This window comes from Phyllobates terribilis, unplaced genomic scaffold (assembly GCF_046119375.1).
Source record: "Phyllobates terribilis strain yellow unplaced genomic scaffold, ASM4611937v1 Scaffold_4__5_contigs__length_816908805, whole genome shotgun sequence".
Classification (NCBI taxonomy): Eukaryota; Metazoa; Chordata; class Amphibia; order Anura; family Dendrobatidae; genus Phyllobates; species Phyllobates terribilis.
The window spans coordinates 48,264,965-48,282,217 of NW_027362764.1; the positions used below are offsets into that span (position 1 = coordinate 48,264,965).

The window sequence follows — 17,253 nt, forward strand, 5'->3', positions numbered from 1 at the left end:
ATGCATGTTGTTCACCTGTTTTCTTCATGTTCATCATTGTGGGTGAAGTTTGAGGTCTCAAGGTTTTTGGCTAATAAAGGTAGCAACATTTTTGTGCTATTGTACTTGAGTTTCCCCTTTTCCCTGGAATGATTTCATGTATGCCAGGTATATTGTTGCAAATTTATCAACATTTTGGTAGAACGTGCAACTTTTTACACTACAGTGTGTGCAGAATTATTAGGCAAATGAGTATTTTGATCACATGATACTTTTTATACATGTCGTCCTACTCCAAGCTGCATAGGATTGAGAGCCAACTACCAATTAAGTAAATCTGGTGATGTGCATCTCTGTAATGAGGAGGGGTGTTGACTAATGACATCAACTTCTAAGTGTGGTCGCACTAGTGACTTGTATAGAGGTAAAATTATGTTCTCCTCATGAGCATCTATGCCTCTTTTAATGCATCCCATTATTTTATTTGCCTTTGCAGCAGCTGCCTGACACTGGCCACCAAACGTGAGCTTGTCGTCCACCAATACACCCAGGTCTTTTTCAGTTACAGTTTTGCCCAGTGTTTTACAATTAAGCATATAATTATACATTTTATTTCCTCTGCCCAAGTGCATTACCTTACATTTATCCCCATTAAAGCTCACTTGCCATTTATCAGCCCAAGCTTCTAGTTTACATAGATCCTCCTGTAATATAAACATAAGATAAAACGTAAAGAATGGGCCAAGAAATATCTTAAGACTAATTTTTCAAAGGTTTTATGGACTGATGAAATGAGCGTGACTCTTGATAGGCCAGATGGATGGGCCAGAGGCTGGATCAGTAAAGGGCAGAGAGCTCCACTCCGACTCAGACGCCAGCAAGGTGGAGGTGGGGTACTGGTATGGGCTGGTATCATCAAAGATGAACTTGTGGGACCTTTTCGGGTTGAGGATGGAGTGAAGCTCAACTCCCAGACCTACTGCCAGTTTCTGGAAGACAACTTCTTCAAGCAGTGGTACAGGAAGAAGTCGGTATCGTTCAAGAAAAACATGATTTTCATGCAAGACAATGCTCCATCACATGCATCCAACTACTCCACAGCGTGGCTGGCCAGTAAAGGTCTAAAAGAAGAAAAAATAATGACATGGCGCCCTTGTTCACCTGATCTGAACCCCATAGAGAACCTGTGGTCCATCATAAAATGTGAGATCTACAGGGAGGGAAAACAGTACACCTCTGGGAACAGTGTCTGGGAGGCTGTGGTGGCTGCTGCACGCAATGTTGATCGAAAACAGATCAAGCAACTGACAGAATCTATGGATGGAGGCTGTTGAGTGTCATCATAAAGAAAGGTGGCTATATTCATCACTAATTTTTTGGGTCTTTGTTTTTGCATGTCAGAAATGTTTATTTCTAAATTTTGTGCACTGATATTGGTTTACCTGGTGAAAATAAACAAGTGAGATGGGATTATATTTGGTTTTTATTAAGTTGCCTAATAATTCTGCACAGTAATAGTTACCTGCACCAACAGATATCCTCCTAAGATAGCCAAATCTAAAAAAAACCCCACTCCAACTTCCAAAAATATTAAGCTTGGATATTTATGAGTCTTTTGGGTTGATTGAGAACATAGTTGTTGATCAATAATAAAAATAATCCTCTAAAATACAATTTACCTAATAATTCTGCACACAGTGTAGAGAGACGCAAAACAGGTTAAAGACAAATATAAAGAGCATTTTTGATTTTGCGTAAAAACTCATGGACTGCGTGGGACTTTTTGAAGAATTTTTTTATGCCCGTGCATAAAAGGAATCTTCCCGGAAGCACTGTTTTCCAGAAGATTTAGTCAGATTCGTCGTATGCCAAGAGATTTGTCACTTCTTTTGGGAGTCAGACAGGTCTCCCACTTTTTTTAAGACCCTTTTGGACATTCCAGGAGAATTGGTGAGTATGGATGACCTGCAGCTTTAGCGGGTGACTCAGGAGTGCCTCTTGCAGATTCTTGTAGCTACATCTACAGAAGGAGGGTGCATATGCTATACAACAGAATCAATGTAACTGGGGTGTTCTTGGAACAATCTAGGGCTCCAATGTAGGAAAGTGTGGGATCAGCGCCACCATATTACGATTGGCGCCACCATATTACGATTGGCATGCAAAGAAATCACAGAGCCCCATAGCCCTCCCCACAAAAAAAGATATGTATCCCTTATTCCCAACCCCCACAGTATCATTCCACACGTACTGTGTAGTATCTGTCAGTATGATGGCCCCCACTCAGAATGAGGGCCCCCACTGCCTCCTCATACAGAATGAGGGCCCCCACAGCCTCCTCACACAGAGTTAGGGCCCCCACAGCCTCCTCACACAGAATGAGAGCCCCCACAGCCTCCTCACACAGAATGAGAGCTCCCATAGCCTCTTCACACAGAATAAGGGTCTCCACAGCCTCATCACACGGAATGAGGGTCTCCACACCCCTCACTCAGTAGGGGAGCCCCCACTTAGTATGGGACACCCCACATCATCTTACTCAGTATGATGGTCCCCGCAGCTCCTCACACAATATAATGGCCCGACAACTCCCCACTCAGTATGAATGCCCTCACTGAGGAAGTGAAGATGGTTCCAGCTCAACACACCGGGCAATTGATTAAAATTCAACAATCTTTATTGGCAAATCCTTTTAAAAATATGTAGAAAAGACAAAAAATGGACATCTCAGACGACAAAGCATATATTATGGGGTGGTGTGTATAAAAAATTCCATACGTGTTTCAAGTAAAAAACTCTTGAACACTGGCTAAGGCTGGCTGTGCAGCAGCGAGGACTCCGTGCTCCATGCCAGACTGGGATTACATCTCAGGGGTGAGCTGAAATTTTCTCTTTATTCATATGAATGCCCTCACACAGAATGAGAACCCCACAGCGCACCACTCAGTATGAGGGCCCCCTTTCAGTATGAGGGCCCCCACATCCCCCTTCTCAGTATAAGGACCTCCACTCAGTATAGAAGCCCCTCACTTAGTATGGGAGCCTCCACAGCCCCCTACTCAATATGATGGCCCCCACAGCCTCTCACACAATATAATGGCTCCCACAACTCCCCACTCAGTATGATGACCCTCAAACAAAATAAGGATACCCACAGCACACTACTCAGTATGAAGGCCCCCATTCAGTATGGGGGCCCTCACAGTACCCAACTCAATATGGGGTCCATCTCAGTCCCCCATAGCCCCTCACACAGTATAATGGCCCCCACCAGCCTCCCACTTAGTATAATGGCCCCCACCAGCCCCACATGGACAACATGCTACACCCCTGCATATAAAACACCTATTTTTTATGCTTCAGTATATTTTTGTATGTGAATGTCTCCATCATCAAAATGCCTCTGTGGTGCAGCCTCACCACAGAAGGAAGATATTAAAAAAAAAACAGTTTTCACATTTTTGATATACAGTAAAGTTCCTTAGCTGGAATATTTTATGGGTGGTCTCCTTTTGGGTTGGTTGTTCATAACATATTGATGACGGTGAGGGTCCCATATCTGGTAAACCACCGGTTAGCTGATATTTGCTCCTGATGTAAACCCATTGACATTCCCATCCAATGTGTTGCGGCTGCTGCAGAACAGCTTTTAGTCAAAAGAATAGGAAAAGGACAGGAGCTGTTCTGCAGTACTCAGCAGTAGCTGCTACACATTGGAATGATCTGCACTTTGTATATCGTTTAAAAATGTTAGCATTGAGGGGTCCGCCGGAGCTTGTAGCTACTGATCAATGGGTATGCCGGGTGTCGGACTCATCACTGATCTGACTCTGATATATCCCATGGAGGGTTCTGTAATATGCCATGACTGGACAACCCCTTTAAGCCACGAAATGCTTAAGAGGATGTAATGGAAAAATAAGAAACAGACTTTAATTATGTGAACCCCCAAACATTACATCTCCAACCACAAATTTTAATACGGTGTTGTTTCTCCCCATTGACCTATCTTACTTGAATATTATATATTATTTTAATCATTGTAAATATCGTCATCGTTTTCCTTTTATTTTCTTAATTTTTGAGTGTTTTTTTTTTCATCGTTTTTTTTTCCACTTGCCAGGCAGTTTTATATACCTGCCTCGTAAGTGTTCCTATAGATCATGTTACAGGGTCACGGGTCTGTACATAATAGATTAATTTTATAGCATCCTAATTCACACACTGTAAATAATCCATTAATTGTACGGTTTGTTTATATGTGTAATGGGAAGGTGGTAAGAAAATTAATGGGAGGTATAATTAAAATAAAATGAATTTCTTATGAAAGCTGGAGGTGAGAGGAATCATGTGCAAACGTTAATAGCACTTTAGGATGGAAGGAAATACGTGGAAAAAGCGAAGAAATCATTATCAGCCTTTAAAGTCACGCTCTACCTTTTAATTTACATTGGCGCTCTTGTCAGAACCTGTAAAATGTTACATATTTGCTACATTTTGTTGTTGTTTTCACTGAATTTTCTGTTTTGTACTGTATCGTTTTGAATAAAAAACAAAAACAGACTGGAAACAATCAACAAGTTGCTGTTGACAGATCCAGTATTTTTATGTGTTTTTATTTAGTACTTTCAGTTCATATTGGAGTCCAGGTGTTAATTTGTATCAAATATTTATAGGTTTAAATTCTTAAACATTTTCAGTTTAGCACTATATGTTTTTTTTTTTGTTTTTTTTTGGGGGGGAGGCTGTAAACAATCAACAAAATGCTGCTGTCAGATCCAGTATTCTTCCTATGTTTTTTGTTCAGTACTTTAATTGAATATTGGGGTCCAGGTGTTCAATTCTAGAAAATATTTATAGGCTTATATGTTGATAGATTTTATGCCTTTGTACTGTATACTGTAGTTTTGAAAGAAAAACAAAGCACTAAAAAAATGACAGTAAAAATACTGGATCTGTCAACAGCAGCATGTTTTTCAGTCTGTTTTTTTTGTTTTGCTTTGTTTCTTTTTGCAAAGAAGAATATTTATAAGCACCGATGTTAAATTAAAATACTAAAAAAAATACGAAGATCTATGGATACTGGATCTGACAACAGCAGCTTGTTGAGCCTTTACAACCTTTTTTCTTCCAAAAAACTATACAGGAGTAAGCAGAAAATGTATAAGCATATAAACCTATACATATTTGATACCAGTTAACACCTAGACCCCAGTATGAAATCAAAGCACTAAAAAAATGACAGTAAGAATACTGGATCTGTCAACAGCGGTATGTTGATTGTTTCCAGTGTTTTTATTTTCTTTGCTAATTTTGGAAGGCAACAGTTCTGCCTACAAATATCACGTCGAAGGGCTAGTAATGCAAATCTGTGCTGATTTATCTTATTTCTGTGGGTTTTGGTCGCAGTACAGACAGAAGACTGCAGAACGTCTGGCCTTAGGCTATGTTCACACACGTTGGGTTTTTCAGCGTATTTTGCTGCAGATTTTTATGCAAATCTTCAGCTGTGTCTTGCAGTACCAGCAAAGTCTATGAGAAACCAGAATTCTCTGTTCACACATCTTGTTTTTTTTTTTTTGCTGAGTATTTTGTGCCTTGGTTTGGTTTTTGGAAAATAAAGCGTGTCACTTCTTTCAGTGTTTTTTTCAGCGTTTTTTCACCCAGGAAGTAATGGGTGGTGAAAATACGCACCAACACTGGAAAAACGCAGCAAAAAACGCAGCAAAACCTGTGTTTTTAACGCAGCTGATTTCCTGCCAGAGATCAGTTTTGCCGCAGATTTCTGACATAAAAAAACATAACATGTGTGAACATAGCCTTACCCTTACAGTTTATCTTATCCATATCTACTCCATTCACATCCAGAGCTGTATTCTAAATTCAGCAGTTCCAGGGAATCAGTCAGTAATCTGCTGACACACCCTGGCGGCTCAGTTGGCATTCTAGTGTTGGCTCCTTTCCAATAAACAGCATAATTATTTGTCGTCAATTGTTTCCTGTCATATAACCGCTTGAAGCTATTCTCGACGCAACGGTGCGTCAACGAAAAGGTTAATGCCGCGGGCTGAGTGTGCAGACCGGCTCCTTCTCATCTGCTTGTATATCCTCGTTGTGATCCTTTGATGTTTCATGTATTCACCTTGAAGCACTATCTGTTACTGGAATATATATATATATATATATATATATATATATATATATATATATATATATATATATATATATTTTTATTATTATTTATTTATATATTTCTGTACAGATGTAGCAGAACTCAGTTTGTTACTTGGAGCGATTCATCGTGAGAACTGTTTTCTGCAGTTTTACATAGGACTTCAAGTCAGCGAAATAAATTACATAAGCGATCCCAACTCAGAAGTTGTATCACAAGTGGAAGAGTTGATTGACGAGTTCAGCTCTGCTACATCTGTATATCTTTAATGCAATTTTCCATAGATAAAAGTTAGTTGCCATCTGGAACATCCTGGATTAAGTGTCACTCATTCATCTCAACCAAAATATGATATTTCTATGCCACCAGTGGGAGATAAGTAGCTGCAAAGCACCACAAGTACCAGCAACATCCAAATAATCATGTCCATTCCTGCAATTTCTTCCAATAGCAGCCCATACAGATATGTCCATGGTTGGAAGTTTACACTTAAAGGGGCTGTTATGGGGGTCATCTGACCATCAGGTCTACAATATAATCCACTGATCCCTAACTTTGTCCTCTTAGACAACATCACTAACTTAAAGGGGTATTCCGATCAAAAGCATTTATCCACTTAAGGCTATGTTCACACATTGCGTTTTTGCTGCTTTTTTTTTCTGCAGGCAAAACCTGCTCTCTTGGCAGTAAAGAAACTTCTTACAAAAAGCAGGTATTGATGCGTTTTTTGCTGCGTTTTTCAGAGTCCCAAAGTTCAGCTTTGCTTTCACCACAGAAGCATGAACACAGGTCACCAATGCAAGACATACGTGAAACCATAAAACAATTTTTGGAAAAAAAGAGCAATTTGATAAAATTATTTAGTGGAAAAAGATTTTTATGTCTGAAAAAATAGTGACTATTGTGAACAAAAAGTTCATGAAAAAATTCACAATTACAAATGTAACAGTGGGGGGAGGTGAATTGGTCGGGAATAGTTTACCTAAGACATTGTCAGAGCATTGAGTTTGTAGGACACTGTTTACTTTCACATTTTGATCGGCCCTTCAGGTGACCATGTATTGTTCAATTTCACACCTTGGTCAGCCAATGTTTACTTTTTGCATATCACTAATTTAATTAAACTGTACTAATCCTAACTGCCATCTCGGGTGGTGAGACCAAGACATTATGGTTAAAACTTGTGAAAATGATTCCAGGGTGCTGATGGCATTGTGATGGCTGCCGGAGGCATGACTGGTTGCCCCTGTGTCTGCCATGTTTGCACACCTAGGAAGCCTATGGTAATGTATAGAGTAATATATGGGGTAATGTATAGAGTAATATATGGAGTAATTTATGCAGTAATATATAGAGTAATATATGGGGTAATGTATGAGGTAATATATGGGGGAATGTATAGAGTAATATATGGAATAATATATGGAGTAATGTATGGAGTAATATATAGAGTAATATATGGGGTAATGTATGAGGTAATATATGGGGGAATGTATAGAGTAATATATGGAGTAATATATGGAGTAATGTATGGAGTAATATATGGAGTAATGTATGGAGTAATATATAGAGTAATATATGGGGTAATGTATGAGGTAATATATGGGGGAATGTATAGAGTAATGTATGGGGGAATGTGTGGAGTAATGTATGGGGTAAAATATGGGGTAATGTATAGAGTAATATAAGGGGGAATGTATGGAGTAATGTATGGGGTAATGTATAGAGTAATGTTTGAGGTAATGTATAGAGTAATGTTTGAGGTAATGTATAGAGTAATATATGGGGGAATGTATAGAGTAATATATGGGGTAATGTATAGAGTAATATATGAGGTAATGTATAGAGTAATATATGGGGTAATGTATGGAGTAATGTATGGGGTAAAATATGGGGTAATGTATAGAGTAATATGTGGGGGAATGTATGGAGTAATGTATGGGGTAAAATATGGGGTAATGTATAGAGTAATATATGGGGGAATGTATGGAGTAATGTATGGGGTAATGTATAGAGTAATGTTTGAGGTAATGTATAAAGTAATATATGGGGGAATGTATGGAGTAATATATGGAGTAATATATGGAGTAATATATGGAGTAATGTATGGAGTAATATATAGAGTAATGTATGGGGGAATGTATGGGGTAAAATATGGGATAATGTATAGAGTAATATATGGGGTAATGTATAGAGTAATATATGGGGGAATGTATGGGGTAAAATATGGGGTAATGTATAGAGTAATATATGGGGGAATGTATGGAGTAATGTATGGGGTAATGTATAGAGTAATATATGGGGTAATATATGGAGTAATGTATGGAGTAATATATAGAGTAATGTATGGGGGAATGTATGGGGTAAAATATGGGATAATGTATAGAGTAATATATGGGGGAATGTATGGAGTAATGTATGGGGTAATGTATAGAGTAATATATGGGGTAATATATGGAGTAATGTATGGAGTAATATATAGAGTAATGTATGGGGTAAAATATGGGATAATGTATAGAGTAATATATGGGGTAATGTATAGAGTAATATATGAGGTAATGTATAGAGTAATATATGGGGGAATGTATAGAGTAATATATGAGGTAATGTATAGAGTAATGTATGGGGTAATGTATGGGGTAATGTATGGGGTAATGTATGGGGTAAAATATGGGGTAATGTATAGAGTAATATATGGGGGAATGTATGGAGTAATGTATGGGGTAAAATATGGGGTAATGTATAGAGTAATATATGGGGGAATGTATGGAGTAATGTATGGGGTAATGTATAGAGTAATGTTTGAGGTAATGTATAGAGTAATATATGGGGGAATGTATGGAGTAATGTATGGGGTAATGTATAGAGTAATGTTTGAGGTAATATATAGAGTAATGTATGGGGTAAAATATGGGATAATGTATAGAGTAATATATGGGGTAATGTATAGAGTAATATATGAGGTAATGTAAGAGTAATATATGGGGTAATGTATAGAGTAATATATGAGGTAATGTATAGAGTAATGTATGGGGTAATGTATGGGGTAATGTATGGGGTAATGTATGGGGTAAAATATGGGGTAATGTATAGAGTAATATATGGGGGAATGTATGGAGTAATGTATGGGGTAAAATATGGGGTAATGTATAGAGTAATATATGGGGGAATGTATGGAGTAATGTATGGGGTAATGTATAGAGTAATGTTTGAGGTAATGTATAGAGTAATGTTTGAGGTAATGTATAGAGTAATATATGGGGAATGTATGGGGTAAAATATGGGGTAATGTATAGAGTAATATATGGGGGAATGTATGGGAGTAATGTATGGGGTAAAATATGGGGTAATGTATAGAGTAATATATGGGGGAATGTATGGAGTAATGTATGGGGTAATGTATAGAGTAATGTTTGAGGTAATGTATAAAGTAATATATGGGGGAATGTATGGAGTAATATATGGAGTAATATATGGAGTAATATATGGAGTAATGTATGGAGTAATATATAGAGTAATGTATGGGGGAATGTATGGGTAAAATATGGGATAATGTATAGAGTAATATATGGGGTAATGTATAGAGTAATATATGGGGGAATGTATGGGGTAAAATATGGGGTAATGTATAGAGTAATATATGGGGGAATGTATGGAGTAATGTATGGGGTAATGTATAGAGTAATATATGGGGTAATATATGGAGTAATGTATGGAGTAATATATAGAGTAATGTATGGGGGAATGTATGGGGTAAAATATGGGATAATGTATAGAGTAATATATGGGGGAATGTATGGAGTAATGTATGGGGTAATGTATAGAGTAATATATGGGGTAATATATGGAGTAATGTATGGAGTAATATATAGAGTAATGTATGGGGTAAAATATGGGATAATGTATAGAGTAATATATGGGGTAATGTATAGAGTAATATATGAGGTAATGTATAGAGTAATATATGGGGGAATGTATGGGGTAAATATGGGGTAATGTATAGAGTAATATATGGGGTAATATATAGAGTAATGTATGGGGTAATGTATGGGGTAAAATATGGGGTAATGTATAGAGTAATGTATGGGGGAATGTATGGGGTAAATATGGGGTAATGTATAGAGTATATATGGGGGAATGTATGGGGTAAAATATGGGGTAATGTATAGAGTAATATATGAGGTAATGTATAGAGTAATATATGGGGGAATGTATGGAGTAATGTATGGAGTAATGTATGAGGTAATATATGGGGTAATGTATAGAGTAATATATGGGGGAATGTATGGAGTAATGTATGGGGTAATGTATAGAGTAATATATGGGGGAATGTATGGAGTAATGTATGGGGTAATGTATAGAGTAATATATGAGGTAATGTATAGAGTAATATATGGGGGAATGTATGGGGTAAAATATGGGGTAATGTATAGAGTAATATATGAGGTAATGTATAGAGTAATATATGGGGGAATGTATGGAGTAATGTATGGAGTAATGTATGAGGTAATATATGGGGTAATGTATAGAGTAATATATGGGGGAATGTATGGAGTAATGTATGGGGTAATGTATAGAGTAATATATGGGGGAATGTATGGAGTAATGTATGGGGTAATATATAGAGTAATGTTTGAGGTAATGTATAGAGTAATATATGGGGGAATGTATGGGGTAATGTATAGAGTAATATATGGGGTAATATATAGAGTAATATATGGGGTAAATGTATAGAGTAATGTATGGGGTAATGTATGGAGTAATATATGAGGTAATGTATAGAGTAATATATGGGGGAATGTATGGGGTAATGTATAGAGTAATATATGGGGTAATATATAGAGTAATATATGGGGTAATGTATAGAGTAATGTATGGGGTAATGTATGGAGTAATATATGAGGTAATGTATAGAGTAATATATGGGGGAATGTATGGAGTAATGTATGGGGTAATGTATAGAGTAATGTATAGAGTAATATATGGGGCAATGTATAGAGTAATGTATAGAGTAATATATGGGGCAATGTATAGAGTAATATATGGAGTAATATATGGAGTAATATATGGAGTAATGTATGGAGTAATGTATGGAGTAATATATAGAGTAATGTATGGGGGAATGTATGGGGTAAAATATGGGATAATGTATAGAGTAATATATGGGGTAATGTATAGAGTAATATATGGGGGAATGTATGGGGTAAAATATGGGGTAATGTATAGAGTAATATATGGGGGAATGTATGGAGTAATGTATGGGGTAAAATATGGGGTAATGTATAGAGTAATATATGGGGGAATGTATGGAGTAATGTATGGGGTAATGTATAGAGTAATATATGGGGGAATGTATGGAGTAATGTATGGGGTAATGTATAGAGTAATGTTTGAGGTAATGTATAGAGTAATATATGGGGGAATGTATGGGGTAAAATATGGGGTAATGTATAGAGTAATATATGAGGTAATGTATAGAGTAATATATGGGGGAATGTATGGAGTAATGTATGGGGTAATGTATAGAGTAATATATGGGGTAATGTATAGAGTAATATATGGAGTAATATATGGAGTAATATCCGTAGTAATATATAGAGTAATATATGGGGTAATGTATGGGGAAAAATATGGGGTAATGTATAGAGTAATATATGGGGGAATGTATGGAGTAATGTATGGGGTAATGTATGGGGTAATGTATGGGGTAATGTATAGAGTAATGTTTGAGGTAATGTATAGAGTAATATATGGGGGAATGTATGGGGTAAAATATGGGGGGATGTATAGAGTAATATATGGGGAATGTATGGAGTAATGTATGGGGTAATGTATAGAGTAATATATGGGGTAATGTATAGAGTAATGTTTGAGGTATGTATAGAGTAATATATGGGGTAATGTATGGGGAAAAATATGGGTAATGTATAGAGTAATATATGAGGTAATGTATAGAGTAATATATGGGGGAATGTATGGAGTAATGTATGGGGTAATGTATGGGGTAAAATATGGGGTAATGTATAGAGTAATATATGGGGTAATGTATAGAGTAATATATGGGGGAATGTATGGAGTAATGTATGGGGTAATGTATAGAGTAATATATGAGGTAATGTATGGGGTAATGTATAGAGTAATGTATGGGGTAATGTATGGAGTAATGTATGGTGTAATGTATAGAGTAATATATGAGGTAATGTATGGGGTAATGTATAGAGTAATATATGGGGTAATGTATAGAGTAAGATATGGGGGAATGTATGGAGTAATGTATAGAGTATGTATGGGGGAATGTATAGAGTAATATATGGGGTAATGTATGGGGTAATATATGGGGTAATGTATAGAGTAATATATGAGGTAATGTATAGAGTAATATATGGGGTAATGTATGGGGTAATATATGGGGTAATGTATAGAGTAATATATGAGGTAATGTATAGAGTAATATATGGGGGAATGTATGGGGTAAAATATGGGGTAATGTATAGAGTAATATATGGGGAATGTATAGAGTAATATATGAGGTAATGTATAGAGTAATATGGGGGAATGTATGGGGTAATATATGGGGTAATGTATAGAGTAATATATGGGGGAATGTTAGAGTAATATATGAGGTAATGTATAGAGTAATATATGGGGGAATGTATGGAGTAATGTATGGGGTAATGTATAGAGTAATGTATGGAGTAATATATGAGGTAATGTATAGAGTAATATATGGGGGAATGTATGGGGTAATGTATGGGGTAATGTGTGGGGTAATGTATGGAGTAATGTATGGGGTAAAATTTGGGGTAATGTATAGAGTAATATATGAGGTAATGTATAGAGTAATATATGAGGTAATGTATAGAGTAATATATGGGGTAATGTATAGAGTAATATATGAGGTAATGTATAGAGTAATATATGGGGGAATGTATGGAGTAATGTATGGGGTAATGTATAGAGTAATATATGAGGTAATGTATGGAGTAATGTATGGGGTAAAATATGGGGTAAAATATGGGGTAATGTATAGAGTAATATATAGGGTAATGTATAGAGTAATATATGGGGGAATGTATAGAGTAATATATGGTGTAATGTATAGAGTAATATATGAGGTAATGTATAGAGTAATATATGGGGTAATATATGGGGTAATGTATAGAGTAATATATGAGGTAATGTATGGGGTAATGTATAAAGTAATGTTTGAGGTAATGTATAGAGTAATATATGGGGTAATATATGGGGTAATGTATAGAGTAATATATGGGGTAATGTATAGAGTAATATATGAGGTAATGTATGGGGTAATGTATAAAGTAATGTTTGAGGTAATGTATAGAGTAATATATGGGGTAATGTATGGGGTAATATATGGGGTAATGTATAGAGTAATATATGGGGTAATGTATAGAGTAATATATGAGGTAATGTATAGAGCAATATATGGGGTAATGTATGGGGTAATATATGGGGAATGTATGGAGTAATGTATGGGGGAATGTATAGAGTAATGTATGGAGTAATGTATAGAGTAATATATGGGGTAATATATAGAGTAATATATGAGGTAATGTATAGAGTAATATATGGAGTAATATATGAGTAATGTATGGAGTAATATATAGAGTAATATATGGGGTAATGTATGGGGTAATATATGGGGGAATGTATAGAGTAATGTTTGAGGTAATGTATAGAGTAATATATGGGGGAATGTATAGAGTAATATATGGTGTAATGTATAGAGTAATATATGAGGTAATGTATAGAGTAATATATGGGGTAATGTATAGAGTAATATATGGGGGAATGTATAGAGTAATATATGGGGGAATGTATAGAGTAATATATGGGGTAATGTATAGAGTAATATATGAGGTAATGTATGGGGTAATGTATAGAGTAATATATGAGGTAATGTATAGAGTAATATATGGGGTAATGTATAGAGTAATGTATGGGGTAATGTATAGAGTAATGTATGGGGTAATGTATAGAGTAATTTTTGAGGTAATGTATAGAGTAATATATGGGGGAATGTATAGAGTAATATATGGGGGAATGTATGGGGTAGAATATGGGGTAATGTATAGAGTAATATATGGGTAATATATAGAGTAATATATGAGGTAATGTATAGAGTAATATATGGGGTAATGTATAGAGTAATGTATGGGGTAATGTATAGAGTAATATATGGGGGAATGTATAGAGTAATATATGGGGTAATGTATAGAGTAATGTATGGGGTAATGTATAGAGTAATATATGGGTAATGTATAGAATAATGTATGGGGTAATGTATAGAGTAATGTTTGAGGTAATGTATAGAGTAATATATGGGGGAATGTATAGAGTAATATATGGGGTAATGTATGGGGTAGAATATGGGGTAATGTATCGAGTAATATATGGGGTAATATATAGAGTAATATATGGGGTAATGTATAGAGTAATATATGGGGTAATGTATAGAGTAATGTATGGGGTAATGTATGGGGTAAAATATGGGTAATGTATAGAGTAATATATGAGGTAATGTATAGAGTAATATATGGGGGAATGTATGGAGTAATGTATGGAGTAATGTATGAGATAATATATGGGGTAATGTATAGAGTAATATATGGGGGAATGTATGGAGTAATGTATGGGGTAATGAATAGAGTAATATATGGGGGAATGTATGGAGTAATGTATGGGTAATATATAGAGTAATGTTTGAGGTAATGTATAGAGTAATATATGGGGGAATGTATGGGGTAATGTATAGAGTAATATATGGGGTAATATATAGAGTAATATATGGGGTAATGTATAGAGTAATGTATGGGGTAATGTATGGAGTAATATATGAGGTAATGTATAGAGTAATATATGGGGGAATGTATGGGGTAATGTATAGAGTAATATATGGGGTAATATATAGAGTAATATATGGGGTAATGTATAGAGTAATGTATGGGGTAATGTATGGAGTAATATATGAGGTAATGTATAGAGTAATATATGGGGGAATGTATGGAGTAATGTATGGGGTAATGTATAGAGTAATATATGGGGTAATATATAGAGTAATGTATGGGGTAATGTATAGAGTAATGTATGGGGTAATGTATGGGGTAATGTATGGGGTAATGTATAGAGTAATATATGGGGCAATGTATAGAGTAATATATGGAGTAATATAATTATGGAGTAATGTATGGAGTAATGTATGGAGTAATGTATGGAGTAATGTATGGAGTAATATATAGAGTAATGTATGGGGGAATGTATGGGGTAAAATATGGGATAATGTATAGAGTAATATATGGGGTAATGTATAGAGTAATATATGGGGGAATGTATGGGGTAAAATATGGGGTAATGTATAGAGTAATATATGGGGGAATGTATGGAGTAATGTATGGGGTAAAATATGGGGTAATGTATAGAGTAATATATGGGGGAATGTATGGAGTAATGTATGGGGTAAAATATGGGGTAATGTATAGAGTAATATATGGGGGAATGTATGGAGTAATGTATGGGGTAATGTATAGAGTAATGTTTGAGGTAATGTATAGAGTAATATATGGGGGAATGTATGGGGTAAAATATGGGGTAATGTATAGAGTAATATATGGGGTAATGTATAGAGTAATATATGGAGTAATATATAGAGTAATATATGGGGTAATGTATAGAGTAATATATGGGGTAATGTATAGAGTAATGTATGGGGTAATGTATAGAGTAATATATGGAGTAATATATGGAGTAATATCCGTAGTAATATATAGAGTAATATATGAGGTAATGTATAGAGTAATACATGGGGGAATGTATGGAGTAATGTATGGGGTAATGTATAGAGTAATATATGGGGTAATGTATGGAGTAATATATGGAGTAATATATAGAGTAATATATGGGGTAATGTATAGAGTAATATATGGGGTAATGTATAGAGTAATGTATGGGGTAATGTATAGAGTAATATATGGAGTAATATATGGAGTAATATCCGTAGTAATATATAGAGTAATATATGGGGTAATGTATGGGGAAAAATATGGGGTAATGTATAGAGTAATATATGGGGGAATGTATAGAGTAATATATGGGGGAATGTATGGGGTAAAATATGGGGGGATGTATAGAGTAATATATGGGGGAATGTATGGAGTAATGTATGGGGTAATGTATAGAGTAATATATGGGGTAATGTATAGAGTAATGTTTGAGGTAATGTATAGAGTAATATATGGGGTAATGTATGGGGAAAAATATGGGGTAATGTATAGAGTAATATATGGGGGAATGTATGGAGTAATGTATGGGGTAATGTATAGAGTAATATATGAGGTAATGTATAGAGTAATATATGGGGAATGTATAGAGTAATATATGAGGTAATGTATAGAGTAATATATGGGGGAATGTATAGAGTAATATATGGGGGAATGTGTGGAGTAATGTATGGGGTAAAATATGGGGGAATGTATGGGGTAATGTATGGGGTAAAATATGGGGTAATGTAAAGAGTAATATATGGGGTAATGTATAGAGTAATATATGGGGGAATGTATGGAGTAATGTATGGGGTAATGTATAGAGTAATATATGAGGTAATGTATGGGGTAATGTATAGAGTAATGTATGGGTAATGTATAGAGTAAGATATGGGGGAATGTATGGAGTAATGTATAGAGTAATGTATGGGGGAATGTATAGAGTAATATATGGGGTAATGTATGGGGTAATATATGGGGTAATGTATAGAGTAATATATGAGGTAATGTATAGAGTAATATATGGGGTAATGTATGGGGTAATATATGGGGTAATGTATAGAGTAATATATGAGGTAATGTATAGAGTAATATATGGGGGAATGTATAGAGTAATATATGAGGTAATGTATAGAGTAATATATGGGGAATGTATGGAGTAATATATGAGGTAATGTATGGAGTAATATATGAGGTAATGTAGGGGGTAATGTATAGAGTAATATATGAGGTAGTATGAGGTAATATATGGGGGAATGTATGGGGTAATGTATGGGGTAATGGGTGTGGGGTAATGTATGGAGTAATGTATGGGGTAATTTG

General features: G+C 35.4%; 2 protein-coding genes across 8 annotated transcripts in view; one reads left to right on the top strand and one right to left on the bottom strand.

Annotated features, from left to right (window-relative positions):
• Positions 1-17,253, top strand: part of DYNC1I1 (dynein cytoplasmic 1 intermediate chain 1) — a 602,472-nt gene that overhangs the window by 507,006 nt on the left and 78,213 nt on the right. The window lies entirely within an intron of this gene.
• The window catches only part of LOC141264112 (uncharacterized), a gene marked incomplete at its 5' end in the record, with an annotated part of 14,313 nt that continues 1,385 nt past the window's right edge, over positions 4,326-17,253 (bottom strand). Inside the window, 5 exons of the mRNA XM_073676427.1 lie at positions 4,326-4,347; positions 5,047-5,117; positions 5,234-5,423; positions 5,904-5,999; positions 6,337-6,414. Coding sequence (XP_073532528.1) covers positions 4,326-4,347; positions 5,047-5,117; positions 5,234-5,423; positions 5,904-5,999; positions 6,337-6,414 — 457 coding nt within the window. The remainder of the gene's footprint in view (positions 4,348-5,046; positions 5,118-5,233; positions 5,424-5,903; positions 6,000-6,336; positions 6,415-17,253) is intronic.